Here is a 19,252-nt window from a genome sequence, read left to right as displayed (position 1 = left end):
TAAACCCAGTGTGTGTCTCAGCTGTAGATCAAATGTTTTATTATGAATAAACTCGGAGTAACGCTGAGACTGTAGAGCTCAACAGTGAACTTTGAACCGTAAGAACCTTCTACCACCTCTCACGGTCTTCGTGGCGTCAGTAAAGTCCTTGAGTCGAAGCGACAGTAACGTGACTGTGACTCGGACACGTCTCTGTCTCCCGCTGCTCTTATTTTATAAGTCTAGATATCGACTGACTTCCTGTTATGTCTGGCTGTCGGGTCGGGCATGACACAGCCCCCCCACCCCCCCTCAGTGCTGACTCTCACTGTGCAGACAGACACAGTCTGGATCAGACGGAGAACACGCAGACCCGCAGACCGACAGCCGGTCTCACCGTCACAGCAGCGGATCACAGCCGAGTGGAGAGATCCGAGTCCCGGTGAGTGGAGCTGCCAGAGCCCGCGGAGGGTTTAACCTGTCCGGAGGTTTTTATATGTGACAACTGTTGATGCAGCAGAGATGGTCTGTACCTGTCTACCTGTACCTGTCTGTCTGTCTGTCTGTCCCTGTCTGTCTGTCTGTCTGTACCTGTCTGTCTGTCTGTCTGTCTGTCTGTCTGTACCTGTCTGTCTGTACCTGTCTACCTGTACCTGTCTGTCTGTATCTGTCTGTTTCTCTGTCTGTCTGTCTGTCTGTGTACCTGTATTGACTGATCATCAGCTGCAGTGAGATTTATGATAAATTAATAAATCAATGAACAGGAAATAATCAGTGATTGATGTGGTGAAGTCTGATTGGTTCACAGACTAATTAAACACTGATTACTGATCAATGAGAGGATCTGTCAGGAGAGGCGAACTCTATAAACCAGGACGTGATCTTAAATGTGTGTGTGTGTGTGTGTGTGTGTGTGTCTGTGTGTGTGTGTGTGTGTGTGTGTGTGTCAGACAGAGATCAGATGAGTGATCAGAGACATGATGTAATGTAGTGAAAGAGCTTCAGATCTGTTCATCAATAACTGGTTCATTCAAAACAGTCTTTATTATGTCTGTGTAGCCACACCCTCTATAGCTAGTCAGTCAGTCAGTCAGTCAGTCAGTCAGTCAGTCAGTCAGTCAGTCAGTCAGTCAGTTAGAATCAAAAGGATCTGAATCAAGGTTGTTTGCTAAAAATCATTTCAGCCGTTCAATCAATCAAAACACCCGAATATCAAACCAGTCCAGTATCTATCAGGCTGATGACCTCTTCTTTACACTTTTATTTATTTTATTTAATTAATGAATCATCTGGTCTATAAACTGTGAAGGATGCATGTTGACTTTTGGTGCAAAACCCAAAAATATTCAATTTAAAGTCACAGAAGAAGAAACTATTTAAAAGTTGTTAAACTGAAACTGAAACAAAGAATTTATCTGAATGGCTGCCTGTTAATTTTCTTTCAATTATCTAATGGGCTCATAAATAATATTTTCATTTACGCCCAGATGACCATGTCGGTGCTCAGCCCCGCCCCCAGCAGCAGCGACGCCTGCCTCAGCATCGTCCACAGCCTCATGTGCCACCGGCAGGGCGGAGAGAACGAGGGCTTCGCCAAGCGCGCCATCGAGAGCCTGGTGAAGAAGCTGAAGGAGAAGAAGGACGAGCTGGACTCGCTCATCACCGCCGTCACCACCAACGGCGTCCACCCCAGCAAGTGTGTGACCATCCAGAGGACGCTGGACGGACGGCTGCAGGTAGGAGCACTCACAGGAAGACGACAGTCGGGCTACTGATGTGAGGTTTGGTATGGTCACATGACAGGACTCACTGTAAGAGGAGCTGAGGGGAATTTATCACAGCTTCAGTTCAGACTGGAAGAAGACGTCAGCTGGAGTGAAGTGAGTTTGAGGAGTGGAAAAAGTTTTGTTTATGTTAAGGTGAAGCTGAAAGGAGCTGAAGTGTCAGGTGAAGCTGAGTTAAAGCAGCTGATGATCAGCTGTCAGTTTAGTTTGATTCAAACAGACCAGGAGCTCGCAGCAGCAGTGATGACATCATAAAAAACAGACGACATGTAAAAGTAAAAACACTGGTTTCCTACGTGGTCCCAAGATGTTTAAAGACAAAACACATGAACATAAAACATTCACACTGATTCATCTGGACACAGTTTAAATGTTTGTCTGTTTGTGCTGCTGCGTTTTACTTCCTCGACCTGTTGAGTCACATGACGATTTGCTTCTTTCATGTGTTGATATGTCGATGCGTCCTGATGGTTCTCCGTCAGGTCTGGTGCTCAGTGGTGTTCTGTCATGTATCTGCTGCCTGTGGTTCAGATAATACAGAGCAGCAGACTGGGTGTGTCTCAGACCGTCACTCAGTAATTATCAGACCAGAGGATGTAAACATGGATCACACTTCAGTCTGCTCTCAGCTGACTCGACCCACGTTCACACAGTCTCTACAGACCTCCGCTCAGATTTACATCCACCCGCCGGAACCACATCAAGAACCCCAGGAACCTTTTTAAGGACTGACCGAGCTCATCTGAGGCCACCAGCACCGGATCAACAGCCACTGCAGTCTCCACAGAAACTCCTGAACACTCTGAACCAAAGACGTGATTCCCCAGGAACCTCTGAAATGTTCTCAAGAATCACTCAGAACCCTGAATCCCTCTCAACAACGTACTGGACCCCTAGGAACCCCTTCTCTGGAACCACAGAAATCACCCCAAACAATTTTGGAAATGGCCTGAGGAACCACTAAGACCTCCTCTAGTATCCCTAGAACCTTTACAAGATCCTCTGAAGCATTCTGAAGAACCCTTAAAACCCCAACGAACTAAAACCAACTGGATCATCTGTTATCCGTTAAAATCTCCCCAGAACACCCTGGAACCTCCCGAAGAACATCTGCAGTCCTTAAGAACCTCTAGAACCCCCTGAACTCAAAACAAAAATCTGTGCAGCCCATAAAGACTCTCATTGGGAACCAGACAAATCCTGAAACATCCTCCAGAACCCTCAGAACCTTTAAAAGATCTTCTGGATTCTTAATAATCCATTAAACCTATTAATAACTCATCAGATCTTCCTCAATCAGTAACACCTGAGCCCTTTCAGGAACTCGTTGATACCACGAGAACGACCTTAAGTAACCCTGAAAACTCCACATGAGCCCTGTGAACCTGATCAAAGAACCCAGAGACTCTATGAGACGTTCTAAACCACCAACCTGATGTGGTTTACACTGCACCAGGTGGATCCTCACTCTGACGAGAGAGCAGAGAGAATAAATTAGTCTTTAAGAACCTGAGAACCTCGTTGAGAACTGGAACGTCTTCAGAGGAACCTGAGAGGTCTTTAACGGATCTTTAGAACCTCCTGCAGAACCTCGGCTGGTTCCACATCCAAACAGAGAAACTCTGATGTAACAGTGTCAGACAGCGTGTGTGTGTGTGTGTGTGTGTGTGTGTGTGTGTGTGTGTGTGTGTGTGTGTGTGTGTTGTCCTCACAACTTGGCTGTGTGAGGGATCAGACTTGGTGTTAGGGTTCAGGTTAAAACCAGGTTCAGGTCATGGTAAAGAGGGACTGTATTATATCACTGAGTGTCCTCACAAAGACAGAAGTACAAGTGTATGTGTGTGTGTGTTTGTGTGTGTGTGTGTGTGTGTGTGTGTGTGTGTGTGTGTGTGTGTGTGTGTGTGTGTTTCTCTCTGCCTGGATGAGGAGGAGGAGGAGGAGGAGGAAGGGCAGGCTGGCTTGTTTTGTCTGAAACACAGGAAAGGGGCTGGGTTAAGAGTTAAGCCAGACTGTGTGTGTGTGTGTGTGTGTGTGTGTGTGTGTGTGGGTGTGTGTGTGTGTGTGTGTGGAATGTGTACACGTCTCAGTTTTGTCGTTGGATCACAAACCACACAGTCTCTACACTGTAAAAAATAGCTCCTTCAGTCTGTTCCTGAGTTTTGAAAATCAGATCTTTATTTAAAACGAAAGAATCAGACGGTGACAGATGGTTCTGCTTCAAGAACCTGGACCTGTTTAGAACCATGGTTCTGGTTCTGTTGGTTTATTAACAGTCTGGGTCAGCTGATGTTAAAGATAAAATCCTGTAGTGTGTGATTCTGTCTGACTCTCATCTTAAAGATTTTTTAAACATGTTTAGAGCTGAAACTAACGATTATTTTTATTATCAATTAATCTGACGGTTATTTTCCCAGTTAAATGTTTGATCATGAAATAAAATAGTGAATAAAGTCCAGATGACGTCAGAGCTTTAGTCCGGTGAACAGGTTAGAAAACACGAGTGATTAGTTTACATGAGTCAAATGAGTAAAGACTAGAGAGTAAAGAGTAAAGCAAATCCTCAGAATCAATAACTAATCGATTAGTAAACTAATGCTCTCAGCTTTAATCATGTATGATATTTGTGACTGACCTCAGTATGTCAGTATGTGTGTCGTCAGGTGTGTTGTCAGGTGTGTCGTCAGATCCTCTGCAGTCAGTTTTCTTTCAAGATACATTTTTCTGGTTTTAAGAAAGAAATGTAGCTGATTGAGAGATGGATGTTTTCTTCTGTGTGTGTGTGTGTGTGTGTGTGTGTGTGTGTGTGTGTGTGTGTGTGTGTGTGTGTGTGTGTGTGTGTCTGTGAGTGAATGTTTTGTCTGCAGAGTCTTATCCCTGCCCTTCACCTGTGCACACACAGAACACAGAGCTCTGATTGGCTGCTTCAGTGTCTGCACTGTAAAAATAAAATCACCTGTTTATGACTCAGATCAACTTTCTTCATGAATCAAGTCAAATCTTCTTCTACAGTTTTTCTAGTTTCTTCTTCTCTGATTCTGATTTGACCTCACTGGGTGTTACTGTCTGAGATCCATTTACATAGAGAACTTCAGGGACCCAGACCACGAGTTCAGCTCAGTCTGGATCAGTCCAGTTCAGTCTGGTTCTGTCTGGGTCGTCTGTCTTCACTGAGATGAACTGTTCGTCATCTGGATTAGTCTCCTCATGTTACTTGAGCTGCAGTGATGAAGAAGAGTAAAAGCATCATCACTGTCAGATCAAGTCGTCACCAGATCACTGAGTCAACATGAGTCCTGATACTGGGACTGAACGTCTGGGGACACGTCCTGAACTGTACAAGAGCAACAAGTGGATCAGTCAAATCAAATATCTAATCAACCCGATAATCAATAATCACTCATTTACTGTTTAACAATCTTTACAGAATATGACTCCCCGCCCCCCTGTTTCCTCACACCCTCGACTCAGTCTGCTGCTCAGAAAACAACCAGGATCATTTCACAGTGTGTTGAAGTAACACACACACACACACACACACACACACACACACATACACACAGGTCAGACATGATGTCATGGTCGTGGTTTGGCCTGATGGGTTAACTCTGCATCACCTTGTACACACACACAGAGGCAGACAGACTCACACATACACACACACACACACACAGTGTTTCCGTGGTAACCTCTACTCGCCGTGACTCAGTTTGTTCTCACAGAGTTTATTTAAATTTCCATGAAGGATGTTTCCTCTCTGACTGTCTGCTGCTCTTCCTGTCTGTCTGACTGACTGTCTGTCTGCCTGTCTGTCTGTCTCCCACCTGTCTGTCTGTTTCTCACCTGTCTTTCTGCCCACAGGTAGCAGGTAGGAAAGGTTTCCCTCATGTGATCTATGCCCGTCTGTGGCGTTGGCCTGACCTCCATAAGAACGAGCTGAAGCACGTCAAGTTCTGTCAGTTTGCCTTCGACCTGAAGTACGACAGCGTGTGTGTGAATCCCTACCACTACGAGAGGGTGGCATCCCCGCCCACAGGTAAACACTCTCTACACCCACATTCATATTCATCAGTCGCCCTGAGGAAACACCTGGTGCACCTGACAACAGACTGACCAGCACATTACTGCAGCATCACACGGGCAACACAAGATGGCGTCAGTGTTCATGGTCTCACATAACCAAGCTTCATGTAACGTACTGTACATAAAGTTACGTAAAGTTACGTAAAGTTACATGAAGTTACATGAAGTTACATTAAGTTACACAAAGTAAGATAGTTATGTAAAGTAACATAACGTTATGTAAAATGATGTAAAGTAACATAACATTACACAAAGTTGCATAAAGTATAGTAAAGTTGCGTAGTTTCGCGAAGTTACATAAAGTTATGTAGTCACGTAAAGTACCATAAAGGTACATAAAATTGAAAAAAATTTACATAAAGGTACATAGTAACCTAAAGTAATATAAACTTACATAATTACGTTAAGTTACGTTATGTTGCGTAAAGTAATGTAAAGTTATGTAGTTACGTAGTCACATAACATTGTGTAAAGTAACACAGTTACATACAGTTATGTAAAGCTGCGTAAAGTAACATCATGTAGCTGCACATGTGACATGAGTCTACGACATAACGTATAAACACACCTGTTGATTGACAGCTCTTGTCTTCCACAGGTCCTCAGTCTCTCATAAAGGAGGAGTTCATTCAGGACTGTCTGCAGATCGACCTGCCCCCCCATCCCGACCCATACAACCAGCCCCACCCCGTCAGCTTATATCCCAGCATGCCTCTGTCTCCTCCAGGTCACTGTCTCGCATGTTTTTTAGTTAATTAAAGTGTTGTAAAGATGGCCTCTGACCCTGACTCTGTCCGCAGGCAGCAGCTCCATGACGCCTGCAGCTCTGTCCGCCAGCGGAGGGGGAGGGGTCTGTGGCAGGAGTGGAGGTGGTGTCGGTGGGGGTGTCAGCAGCGAGGGCCCAGGTCTCCTTCAGATCGCCCCGCCTCAGAACCATGGGGCTCAGGCCTCGCCGCCTCACCCGAACCCCCCCCACACCCCTCAGCCTCCCCACCCTCCCACTCCCACCTCATCACATCAGCAGAACCCCGAGTACAGCAGCCCCCCCAAAACTGGTTTGTACCTGTACTGAGATGAACTGTGGAAGAACTGGGAGGGGTTCAATTTGTGTCAAATATTGTGATGGTGACCTCACTACCCTTGTGTGTGTCTCTGCAGCCACCTGGTCAGGCAACAGCCCCGCCCCCTACAGCCCTGCAGGACCTCAACAGAGTGGGCGGAGCCACCAGCAGCCTCCATTACATCATCATCACCACGCCCCCAATACTCACTTCTGTACGACCTCGTGTGAAATGAAAGTAGTGTAGTTCTGTGCGGTGGTTCATCACACTGAGTCTGACTGTTTGTTCCTGCAGGGTCACAGCATCACAGCACCGCTCCGTATCCACAGCCAGTGTCCAACCACCCAGGTAAAACACCTGTCCAAGAATCCCCCCACTTAACAAAACTTAACAAAAATGCCCTTACTTTCTAAAATTTTCAAAATAAATGTCTCCACTTTCTAAAACTTTGTAAAAATGTCCTTTTACCTGCCTCTCTATGTCTCTGGTCTCACTCTGTCCCCGGTCTCTCAGGTCCAGAGTTCTGGTGCTCAATCTCGTACTTTGAGTTGGATGTTCAGGTCGGGGAGATGTTTAAGGTCCAGTCCAGCTGTCCTCTGGTGACGGTGGACGGATATGTGGATCCTTCAGGAGGAGATCGCTTCTGTCTGGGACAGCTGAGCAATGTCCACCGTACTGCTGCCAGCCACCGTGCCAGGTGACCAGTCTGACCAGTCTGACCAGTAAGAGTACTGTGGCAGCAGGAGGCGGTATGTTGTAATGTCATTATAGTTTTATTATTTGAAATTGTTCCTGCAGGCTCCACATCGGTCGGGGGGTTCAGCTAGAATGTCGGGGGGAGGGGGACGTCTGGATGCGTTGCCTTAGTGACCACTCGGTGTTCGTTCAGAGTTTCTACCTGGACCGAGAGGCCGGCCGAGCACCTGGAGACGGAGTCCATAAGATCTACCCCGGAGCTTATATCAAGGTGAGTGTGTTGATACGCAGACAATTCTCTGCTGTTCGTCTCTGTCCATCACGGACATGAAGCGCTGTCTGAATCTCAGGTTGTCTCTCACCTGTCTTTCTCTCACCTGTCTGTGTCTCCAGGTGTTTGACCTGCGGCAGTGTCACAGACAGATGCAGCAGCAGGCAGCAGCAGCTCAGGCAGCTGTAGCGACTCAGGCGGCTGCAGTTGCCGGTGCGATTCCTGGACCAAACAGTGTGGGAGGGATCGCCCCTGCTGTCAGTGAGTACCACCTGTCTCTCTCTCTCTCTCCCTGGGTACCTGTCTGTCTGCTGTGAGTCAGTATGGAGGTTACTGCGTGTCACAGGTGTGTGTTCTCACTGTGTGTCACAGGTGTGTGTTCAGCGGCAGGTCTGGGAGTGGACGATCTTCGCAGGTTGTGTATTGTGCGTCTGAGCTTCGTTAAAGGTTGGGGGTGTGATTACCCACGACAGAGCATCAAAGACACCCCCTGCTGGCTGGAGGTTCACCTGCACCGAGCGCTGCAGCTGCTCGACCAGGTGCTGCACACACTGCCGCCACGAGAACACACACTCTGACAGACTGCAGCAGGCGTGTGTGTGTGTTTTCTCTGTCGGTTGCAGTGTGTTTGAGTCAAAAGAGGATTCGTCCACAGCTGTGATGTCATCTGAATGATCTAAGCTGTCAGAGTTGATAAGCCCCACCCACCCAGTCCTCCTACAGACAGGTGTAAACAAACACAACGCGCTCATTGGTCAATCAGACAGGTACAGACCTCCAAGCTTCAGACAATCAGCCAATCACGGCATCTCATTGCTCTCAATCAAATGAGTTTCCACGGATACCAGCATCCATTAAAGGGTCAGTTCACACAAAATCAGGAAGGAGAAAATTGTACATATGGATGAACAGGGACGATAGAACGATCAATCCTGAGCTGTCCTCAGTCACATGACTCAACATGTGAGAGCAGAACCAGATCTAAGCCACAGTCCTGATCTAGCCTGACTCCGACCCCTGTTTCCTGCAAACCTTTTGTCGTCACTTAACTGCCACAGATGATTTTCTTTTTATTTGTTCAGGTTTGCAGATTTCTCTTGGTCCCACAGTCTAACATTAACAGTGACGGGGACTGAACTCAGACACATGAAACCAAAGCTTTGTTGTACGATTTTATTATTTCATCAGATTTACCATCCAGTTGTGGAGGTTGTAAAGTAATACCACATCAGTACATCAAAAATAAATCAATATTAAAAATGCTGTTCTCTGACAGGCTATAGATTATAGTGCTGACACGTGCAGTGAATCTTAAGACATATACAATAGACCTGAGAGTTTTTCTTATCACACATCTTAACATCTTGACATCACTGTTTGAGTCTATTCACAATATAATTTAACAGGAGGGAGAAAATCTATTGTTTGTAGTTTGACTGAACTGACTCTTTCACCTGTTGCTCAGCAGCAGCCGTCTCCACACAGTGATGTGGGACTGCTCCTTTAACATCTCGCTGACAGTTTATTTATTTTCATTTTATTGATTATCCACCAAAGATTGATTTCCTGCTCTTAGTGACATCATATCCTGTTTACTTTGTGATTCAGCTTCACTCTGATCTGTCAGATTATTTATTCTGTCGTCTGGTTTTTTTCTCTTTCATCTTTTTATGGTGTTACATTTTAAAGGCTTTTATACTGAAAAGGTCTATAACTCTATAACATCTGCTGTTTATTCAAAATAAACTTTTATGATAAAACAATCACTGCTTCTTTATTTCATACATGACTGTTCTTGTTCTTTGTTCTTCACATTCAGACATTACACTTTAAGGATGTTTCTGTCAGGACCATTTTATTGTCAGAATGTTTACCCTAATGTTTATTCTCTTTCAGTCTTGGTAACTTTACATTTATTAATATGATAGTTAGCTAAGATCAATATAAGACTGATAGTTTGCTTTTTAATTTTTTCTTAGGAACTTAAAACAGAACGTGTTCTACAATCACCTGTTAATTAATTTAACAATAATAAACTCTAGGCTGTTGTTCTTTCTTTATGAATGAAAGACCGAGCGAACTTGAAGGTATCAGTAAGACATGGCGCCAATAAGGACAAAGAGTGAGCGTCTGTAAAGTTTAAATGTTTCATGTTCGCCTTGTTATTGGTCTAAGTAAAGAAACGCCTTTGCAATTCTGGCCAATCGTAGAGAAGAGTCTTGCATAATGTGCTCAAGGAGGATGGGTTTGATGAATGGCTGGTCCTTGGACCAATAGGAGTCCAGAATCGGGAAATACATGAATATTCATTGTTAAAGGGGCGTGGTCTCTTGGTGGAGGTCGGGCGCAGGCGAACATGGAGGTTTAGTTATCGCCTGGTATCCGCTGGAGAAGGAGGGCGCTTCGCCGAACCGTGTTTTGTTTTCAGTTTTCCTTTGGTATACTTAGTTTTTTTGGACTCCGCTCGGCTTCAACATGGAGATGAAGAAGAGGATCAGTCTGGAGCTGAGGAACAAGAACCCCGCGGAGGTGTGTAACTACAGCAGCGCGGAATTTAATTTATTTAATTCCAGGAGAAATGATGAAGGATGCGGAGTCAAACCGACATGACGATGCTGAAAACGTCGACTTTTCTCCGCGGAGTCTCCGCCGTTCAGCTCCGACATTTTGACCCAGAAAACAACTTCACTAACCCTAACCGCTCCAACATGGAGGAAACTCCCGCGGTCGGTCCTGGAGCAGCCCGCCGCGTGCAACCCCTCTCTCTCGCGCTCTCAGTTCTCGCCCGCTCGTGAGGACTCCCCGGAGCCTCGCGCGAGCCTCCTGCCGTTAGCACACGGGCTAACGAGCTAACCTGGCGAGTGCCCAGCCCTCATAATGGAGCCACACGGCAGGGAATAGGTGGCCGGGGGTCGGTGCTGATACTCGGCGGTAAAGAAAGAGCACAGCCGCGCATGTTTGTTTGATGCGGGTTCAGTTTTAAACGGTCACGGTTCAGCGCGCGGCCGAGCAGGCTACCATTTTAACCTTCAGTGTTAAATAGTTGGTTATCCACTATGCTTGTTATCTGATGGCGCGTCAGGCCAGACTCCATTCTGAAACCGTGGATTTATAAGTTTACTTGCTTATGGACTAAAACGCGTTTCAGTCTCAACGCGATTGACGTCGTTTAACAATTGTTCAGGTATCACAGGTCAGTCCGGTTCACATTCAACACAATAACATTGCTTCGTTCAGGTTAGACTGTAAAGTTTTAAGGCTGGTTCACTGTGCCGTTCCCGCCCACTCTGCTCTGTTTTGGTGGTGAGGATACAAGCACAGTACAACGGCTCCAAAGTCCACGTTACGTTACGTCGGTCGGTGTGTGGCAGATTTACCTGGAGGAGAGGGCATGTAACGATTGAGAAAACGCCGGAGAGTCAAGCGGTTTTTCTGAAGGGACTGGCGTAACGTTTTATCCAGAATTGACGTTTTCACGGAACCAGTTTGATTAATAACGCATTATTTATCAAGAGCATTTCCCTCCATTATTAAACACGGCGCTGTAATCGGGACGACCGCTGGGGTCGTAACGACAGATGTTTATCTGTCGGCGTTTTGTTCCGTTAATTGACACGCACACCAACGTACGTGTGCGCGCGCGAGCGACACCACACACGGCAGTTGATCAAAGTGTTTGTTGGAGGAGAAGCATCACTCCACATGTTCGTTCTTCCGGTTCAGTGCTGATCCTAAACCTTGATCTACTTGTTTTCATTATTTATTAATTTGCAGATTATTGTCTTATTAGTTGATTAATTATTTTGTAGGAAATGTTCACAATGAGTAGAAAGAAGAAGTCTGTCTTGTTTTGTGTATGTTCACTTCACTGCTGCTTAAAAATGACAAACTATTATTAGAATATCAAAGTAGTTGCTGGTTAATTTTCCATTGATGGAATAATCGTAGCAGCTGAATAAACCTCACAGATATGAACAGTTTTAAACAGTGGAGTAGTAGTAGACTCATCCATCCATTCATTCATTCATTCAGACTGGTCCAATGAGAGCAGCTTCACAACATTTAGACAAACATTCAGACTTCTAAAGTGCAGATAAGAGATGAGGATAAAATGGTGACAGTTTAACACATTCAGACCAAATACAACCGTGACATTATGAACCACAGAATAGAACAGTAGTAGAACAACGTCGAGAATAATGTCATCGTATTCTAATTTAAACTGAGAGTTTGTTGAGCAGCAGCTTCATCTTCAAGAGTGAAACCAGCTTCAGATTCCTCAGTCTCATGTTGTTGGTGTGGTGCAGACAGATCAGTGCTGTACTCACAGTGTGGATGCACATGTTACAGATAACAGACATGTTTTAAACCAGCGTCAGTGAACACATCATCCATGGTCTGTTGTGGTCAGGTGGCGGAGCTGGTGGTGGATAACTGTCGCTCCAGTGATGGGGAGGTTGAAGGTCTGACGGACGAGTACTCAGGGCTGGAGATGCTCAGCATGGTGAACGTCGGCCTCACCTCGCTCTCCAAACTGCCCTCACTGCCCAAACTACGTAAGGTCAGTCCCTCACTGTGGTCTGGAGTCCAGCAGGGTCCACCAGCATCGGTCTGACCCTGGACTCAGTCATTTCTCTGTCTCAGTCTCTCCTCTGCTGTGATGGGGGTGTGGCTACCTGTCCACTAACAGCTGTGTGTTCACCTGTGTTTCAGCTGGAGGTGAGTGATAACACCATCTCAGGAGGTCTGGACACGTTGGCAGAGAAGTGTCCCAACCTGACCTACCTGAACCTGAGCGGGAACAAGATCAAAGAGCTGAGCAGCATCGAGGTTCTGGTAAGTCCCTGAGACTCAGCTGCTGAGGCGGGAACACGTCAGCTGGTCCTGGTCTCTGCTCGGCAGCTGTTTGTCTCTCATGAAACCTGAGCAGAACATTCACTTCATCATTTTCAGCGTCAGAGCAGCCGTTTTGTTTTCAGGTTGTCTGTCCGTCTCATTCTCGTGGACACGAGATCTCAGTAACAGCTTGCGTGAACTTCTTCTAATTTGGCACAAACATTCATTTGGACTCAAGGGTGAAGTGATCAGATTTTGGTGGTCGAAGGTCAAAGTCAGTGTGACCTCACAAAACACTTTTAGCCATAACTCACTCCACACAGCAAATGGTTACAATTTTAAATGACTGTAGATAAACAGGATGTGACCTGGAACCAGTCTGAGTGGCGGAGGGATACGACCACGAGGAGGTGGTTCTAGTTAATGTCTGACTGCTTGTCACTGATGGGTCCAGTTTATCTTTCAGTCTTTGTTTGTTTCCTGTTTAATGTTTGTTTTCAGCTGATGATCATTTTCATTATTGATCCGTTTCCTGATTATTTGTTATCTGATGTGAATAGTTGGGATTATAAAACGTCCAGTGTGACGTGCTTGAATTTCCGGTTCTGTCCGACACTCAGAGGTTCATTCATTATAACACAAGACCAGGTTCCTGGATCTGGACCTGGTCCCATCTGATCTGCTGCTGTTTGTTGAACAATAACTTCAATGATTATTTTCTAATCAGAATCATTTTCTTTGGTCTGATCCATGCCTGGACTCGTGGACTCACTCTGGAACCTGAGGGGTAACAGGTCCAGGTCTAGACCTCCTGGTTTATCAAAGACTGAATATCGTGCTGTGATGTCAGTGTGGACTGTTGAGCTGTACCTGGTCCTCAGACTGACTGGTCTGTCTTCTGGTCTATCCCTGCAGCAGAACCTGAAGAACCTGAAGAGTCTGGACCTGTACAGCTGTGAGGTGACCACGCTGGACGACTACAGAGAGAGCATCTTCGAGCTGCTGCCTCAGCTCACGTACCTGGACGGATACGACCAGGAGGACAACGAGGTCCCCGACTCCGAGGACGACAACGGTGAGGTCCCTCAGACCAGACCGGGAGGGGGAGGAGCTGTCGGCCCGTTAATCGTTCAGTGTTGTTAATTAAAGTCTTGAACCAGAGGAATTGTTGTGTTGACCCGAGACTGTGTTCCAGATGAGGATGATGAGGCCGGGCCACCTGGAGACGACGATGATGACGACGACGACGATGATGATGACGAGGAGGAGGACGAGGACGGCTCTGAAGGGGACGAGGTCGGCCTGTCGTACCTGATGAAGGAGGGGATCCAGGTGAGTCACCTGTCAGCTGGTTTTTCATCTGTAGACTGAGTGTGTGTGAGGGACATGACCAGCTGGAGGTGATGCAGCAGTAGAAAGAAGCTGTCCTGTGTGTGTGTGTGTGTGTGTGTGTGTGTGTGTGTGTGTGTGTGCGTGCGTGCGTGCGTGCGTGCGTGCGTGCGTGCGTGCGTGCGTGCGTGCGTGCGTGCGTGGTGTGTTCAGGGCCCAGCTGATGTTCAATAAAAGCCTTCATGTTGAATCAGCTGCTCCACTCTGACCAGCAGGAGGCGCCATTCACTCAGTTTAACAATCAGCCACCAGTGTGGTGTTGTTTACTGACGTGTTGTTGTTTCCTGATGTGTTGTTGTTTCCTGATGTGTTGTTGTTTCCTCAGGATGAAGAAGATGATGGAGACTATGTTGAAGAGGAGGAGGAGGATGAGGAGGAAGAGGAAGATGGAGGTAGGTGAAGATGATTGTGACGTTTTATTTTCCCTGAGGGGAAACTGATCTCTCACACACACGCACACACGCACGCAGGTTGTGAGGCGTTCAGGTGCAGTCTGTTGAACCTGATCTGTGTGTTTTTTGTCAGATGAGGATGGAGCTGGCGTTCGGGGGGAGAAGAGGAAGAGGGATGCAGAGGATGAAGGTGACAATGACGACGACGAATAGATAAACCACCTTCACACACTGTAACACCTGACCCCCCCCTCCCCCTTCCTCCTCTGGTGACCTCCGACCTCTGACCCCGCCGGGCGTCGCCCCTGGGCCGCAGACAGACAGAGACACAGCAGTGAGACCAGGTCCAGGATCAGTCCTCCACAACACCACTGATGATGTCATCACCAACCTGGTAACATGTGATCAATACTCAGCCGATATAAGCCGATGCTGAGAGCTGATTGGTCCAGGTGTAGCGGTGATGAGGCTGCAGGTGTGAGCTCCATGATGTCACCACATGATGAGAAACGAGTTTGAGACGTGTGTTTGATCTGTTCATTGATCCTCGATTGGATCTCATCATGTTTCTGATCTCGTATGTATTGATGTCTGGGATGAGGTCAGATACAAACCTGTGGATTTAACATCACTGAAGCTTCACCTGCAGCAGATCAGTGACAGGTAGTAACAGATGTTTCCTCTCCTGGGTTTGATGTTTCCAGATGTTTGTTTTCTGAACCTGAACTTCAGGTAGAAAAATTTCTACTTTTTTCCATTAAGTTTGTTCTGTGACTCTAAATACTACAATTCCCATGAGCCTCAGCAGCTGTTGCTAGGGGAGAGTCTGCAGCTCTCTGATTGGATCACTTTTACAGCTGTTCATATTTTTTTTGTTGGTTGTTTTTTTTTTACAAAAATGACTGTTACAGCATGAGCTCTTAGTTTTTGCCTTGCCCCCCTCACCTGTCACCTGTCGGTCTGCGGCCCTTTGCTCGGGGCGGGCCCGGCTCCTCCCGGTCTCTCCGGTCCTGTGGATCCTGGTCTGTGTGGGTCCTGACTGTGGTCTGTGTAAATAGAAGTGAACTGGTCTGTGTAGGTCTTCGTGGTGTCGTGTTGAGTTGAGACGTGAAGCTGACGGACGCTCGTCCTCAGTGGATTTTATTTTTTTATTCCTGTCTCTGATCGTGTTGCTGTGTCGTGTTTTTGAATAAAAACAACTGAATTCTGTTTCTTCTTCTTCTGTTGTTCATCAATTAACAGCAGCCATTTTGATTAGTTATTGATAATCAATCATTTGGTCTATAACTGTCACGTGTCCAAAACCCAGCGATTCAGTTACAGACAAAACATTTGATTCAGAATCAGTAACAGACACTTAATGATGATGTCATCGTGACATCATGATTTCAGGTGGGAAGATATCAGACACAGAAATGAATGGATTCAGAAACAGGAAGTAGAGAGACAGACAGTAGTTTCCTGTTTATCAATATAATAAAAAACAAAAATAAAAATCAGCTGATGTGAGAACTGAACAGGAAGTGGAACAGAAACTCAGGATCAGCTGATGTTTCTTACAGAGAAAATAATGAGGATCAGCTGATTTATTTTTAACAAAAACACTTCAATATAAATGTATTCGTTGTAGATTAATTTTCTTTCCATTTAAACCAAAGTAAATATAAATTATGTAAAATGACACAGTTTGATCAGTGTTTCCAGGTGCAGTTCCTGTGTGAACCACACGGTGGCGCTGCAGCTCAGCTGATGTTTGATTTTTCCTCTTTTCTTTCAAACCAAACTTGTCTTTTTTTTAAATTGTTGAATATGTGAAAGTTTTGTTTATTTGCAGTAATTTATTTAAATGTAGTTTGATCATATTTCAGAAGTTATTTATTAATTTGACTTTAAACATTTAGTTTTTTTTTAATCAAAAATGTTTTTTATCTTTTGGTTTTTATTTAGTTTGTGTGTAAACGTTTCCACATGTTACGAGATCATTTTTATTATTTTATTTTTATAATTTCTTTAACATTTTAGCAATAATCTCTGTTCTGACCTTTGACCCTGACGATGATGAAGCAGCTTCACTCTTAGGTCAACAGCTCAGAGATCATGTGACTCAGATATTTTATGCTTTAACGTCTGAGTTGAAGTGAATCTGGTAATTGATCAGTGTTTTGAGCTAATCAAACTGATTGATCACAGCTGAAGAGTTGCTGATGTGTTCTGTTCACATGTGATTCATCTCAGCTGTTAATCCAGGTCGTTTAATGATTAAGATTTAATTATTGTGATATTCAACTGAGAGCTGCCGACAAAAATCTGAAACTGAACCTGGTGAATCCCTCTGATCAGTGTGATCAGTGACCCATCAGTGTTATCAGTCTCAATGTCTCTGCTCAAACTCTGCTACAGTCAGCAACACATGTCGCTGATCTGTGCTGTAAATGTACTTTGTTTGTGTGTGTGTGTGTGTGTGTGTGTGTGTGTGTGTGTGTGTGTGTGTGAGAGAGTCAGCATGACACACACTCCTCACCAGCTGCTGTCATTAACACACATGTTCAGGAGGAGTGTGTGTGTGAGGTTTTCTTTTTTCCTTATATGGAAGTACAAGATTGTGAAGGGCGGGGCTTCACTCACACACTCACACAGACACACACACACACACACACACCCTACTGAGGACTAGAGTATTAAACCTCAGTACTGGGTAGTTCTGTAGAAACCCTCAGTGATCACTTTATTAGGAACACCTCACTAACACTGGTTGTTCACTCTGTTCCTAATACAGTGCTCAGTGTCGGTGAAGAGTAAATCACAGCTGCAGGATGAAGCCTCTCTTCTTCATGTAAATATTTTTGTTTTGATTTGACAAACAAATCAGCTGCAGACAAACAAACACAGCTCACTGACACAGGCGCTGAAGCTCCGCCCCCTCTACCTGTCCGTGTTGTGCTCTCTCTCTCTCTTCTCCTGTCCCTCTCTGCAGGTCTCTGGATCTGAGACGAGACCACCTACTGCCCCCTGATCCAGCTCATCACCTGCTGATACTGTTATTATTATTATTATTATCATTACTCCCACTCTCAGTAGTAGAATCTTTATTATTAGGGGTCCAAGTAGCAAAGAAAGTTTTTTTCTTTCTTTCTCTGCTAAAGTTGTTTGTACAGCAAAAACTCCTGGAGAAAAATTCATCAAAACTGTCAGATTGGTTGTAGATTCTACCCACTACTCAGGCACCAAAAATTAAACTAATTGTCTGATAGGTGGTGCTATAATAATGAAATATACGTTGGTGCAATTTTCTCATAACAACTTGAACTACTGCCAAAATTAATTAGTCATTTTGATCTCTGAAATCTTCTGCATCTTCTCTCTTCTGCTCTAAAAACACTTACTCTTTCAGCCATTTTCAAATGATTAAACGTAAACCCAAAACAAACTAGTGCAAGTTCATCTGATGCTCATGGAACTCTGTCTAAATCATCCACTGACAATGCTGATGACAAGTTATTTATCTTATTAATCTGTTTTGAAATAAACTTTTAAAGTAAAGTGTAGAGTAAACATGCAATTAAAGCATGTGGTATTTAAATGCTTGTGAGCTGCTTGGACCCAGATAACTGCTGCCAGCAGCTATAATTGTTATTGTTGTTGTTCTGTTGGAGGTTCTCTGTTTCCCGCCTCCTCAGGCTGCGTCCAGGTGGTTTCCGCAGAGACCTGTGTCCACAGTCCAACGCCTGGATTAGATGACGGCAGGTAAATCTCTCAGTGAACCAGAGACTGAAGCACAGTGACGACGTGTGTGCGTGTGCTTGTCTTAAAGTTTCATGTCTTTGGTAGGAACCAATGAGCTCAGAGCTGAGAGACACAGATGGGGGGACAGTGATGAGAGACGGACCGACTGAAAAGTAGCTGACTGCTCCTTTAACAGAGAAAGGTGAGTGTTTTGTCTGCAGGTGTGAACTGAAAGTGTTGTACACCTCAGCTAAGTGTCAGTTCAGGACTCCTGGTTGCCTAGTAACAACACACACACACACACACACACACACACACACACACACACACAGTGTCTAATTAATGCCTGGTTAATGAGACACTGATCCAGGTTCAGTTTGCAGGTTTTATTTTAGCACATGAACTGATCACCAGCTTCACATCACTACTGGACTACATCTCCCAGCATCCACTCTGGTTTAAGGCTACAGCAGCTGTTCAGTGCCACAGAGAAACAGGAAGACTGAGAATAAAACATTTAAAGAAGCAATCCACCATTTTAAGTCCGGACCGGATCGGTCGGCATCAACGAGACCAGAATCCACAGAACAGATCTGTGATCAGTGGAATAGAAACTCTTTATCTGTGATTTAAAGGAACAGTTCAACATGTAGAGAAAGACTCACATCTGGAGTCAGGGCATGGTTGGCTTATTTTAGCTTAGCCTAGCTTAGCTTAGCATAAAGACTGTACACAGGGGGAACAGTTGAAGAAGAACTCAATCGATCTTGTTTGTGGTTTTGGTCCAGTTCTACAGAGACAGCCGGTCTGGAGCAAGAACCAGACCTGACTCAGTCTGAGTCATTATCACTTTAGATTATTGGTAGAACCCTGCTGTCATGGCAACAACACTTTACTCTGATTGGCTGATTCATGAGCTTCAAGTGAGTTCATACACAGGAACATGATGTGTGAATACATTTAAGAGGTGGGGGGCGGGGTTAGGGGTCTTACACCTGTGCTCCCTCTGTGGTGGTTACAGGTGCTGGTCTGTGGTGGACT

The 19,252-nt window shown here is 45.3% G+C and overlaps 2 protein-coding genes across 4 annotated transcripts; both read left to right on the top strand.

Moving 5' to 3' along the window:
* Nucleotides 1–347: 347 nt before the first annotated feature.
* On the top strand, nucleotides 348–9,550 carry LOC111234093 (mothers against decapentaplegic homolog 4-like). Its single transcript, XM_022762011.1, has 11 exons — nucleotides 348–421; nucleotides 1,467–1,715; nucleotides 5,622–5,796; nucleotides 6,442–6,570; nucleotides 6,644–6,898; nucleotides 7,002–7,118; nucleotides 7,199–7,252; nucleotides 7,418–7,601; nucleotides 7,703–7,871; nucleotides 7,994–8,132; nucleotides 8,244–9,550. The coding sequence occupies exons 2-11, from the start codon at nucleotides 1,467–1,469 to the stop codon at nucleotides 8,447–8,449; spliced, it is 1,677 nt and encodes a 558-aa protein (XP_022617732.1). The 5' UTR covers nucleotides 348–421; the 3' UTR covers nucleotides 8,450–9,550.
* Nucleotides 9,551–10,212: 662 nt separating this feature from the next.
* LOC111234074 (acidic leucine-rich nuclear phosphoprotein 32 family member E-like) lies at nucleotides 10,213–15,697 on the top strand. Of its 3 annotated transcripts, none has more exons than XM_022761987.1 (7): nucleotides 10,347–10,400; nucleotides 12,283–12,432; nucleotides 12,585–12,707; nucleotides 13,623–13,782; nucleotides 13,903–14,039; nucleotides 14,422–14,488; nucleotides 14,622–15,697. In XM_022761987.1, exons 1-7 carry the CDS (start codon nucleotides 10,347–10,349, stop codon nucleotides 14,699–14,701), a joined length of 771 nt encoding a protein of 256 aa, XP_022617708.1. In that variant the 3' UTR covers nucleotides 14,702–15,697. The 3 variants fall into 3 exon arrangements, with proteins under 3 accessions (XP_022617710.1, XP_022617708.1, XP_022617709.1); XM_022761988.1 differs by lacking the exon at nucleotides 10,347–10,400 and adding an exon at nucleotides 10,712–10,802; XM_022761989.1 differs by lacking the exon at nucleotides 12,283–12,432 and having other exon boundaries at nucleotides 10,213–10,400.
* Nucleotides 15,698–19,252: the final 3,555 nt, after the last annotated feature.

Source organism: Seriola dumerili, unplaced genomic scaffold (genome assembly GCF_002260705.1).
Source record: "Seriola dumerili isolate Sdu_G_001 unplaced genomic scaffold, Sdu_1.0 BDQW01000435.1, whole genome shotgun sequence".
In the NCBI taxonomy this organism is placed as follows: Eukaryota; Metazoa; Chordata; class Actinopteri; order Carangiformes; family Carangidae; genus Seriola; species Seriola dumerili.
The sequence above is the reverse complement of the archived record's forward strand: the minus strand, read 5'-3'. Positions and strand labels throughout refer to the sequence as shown.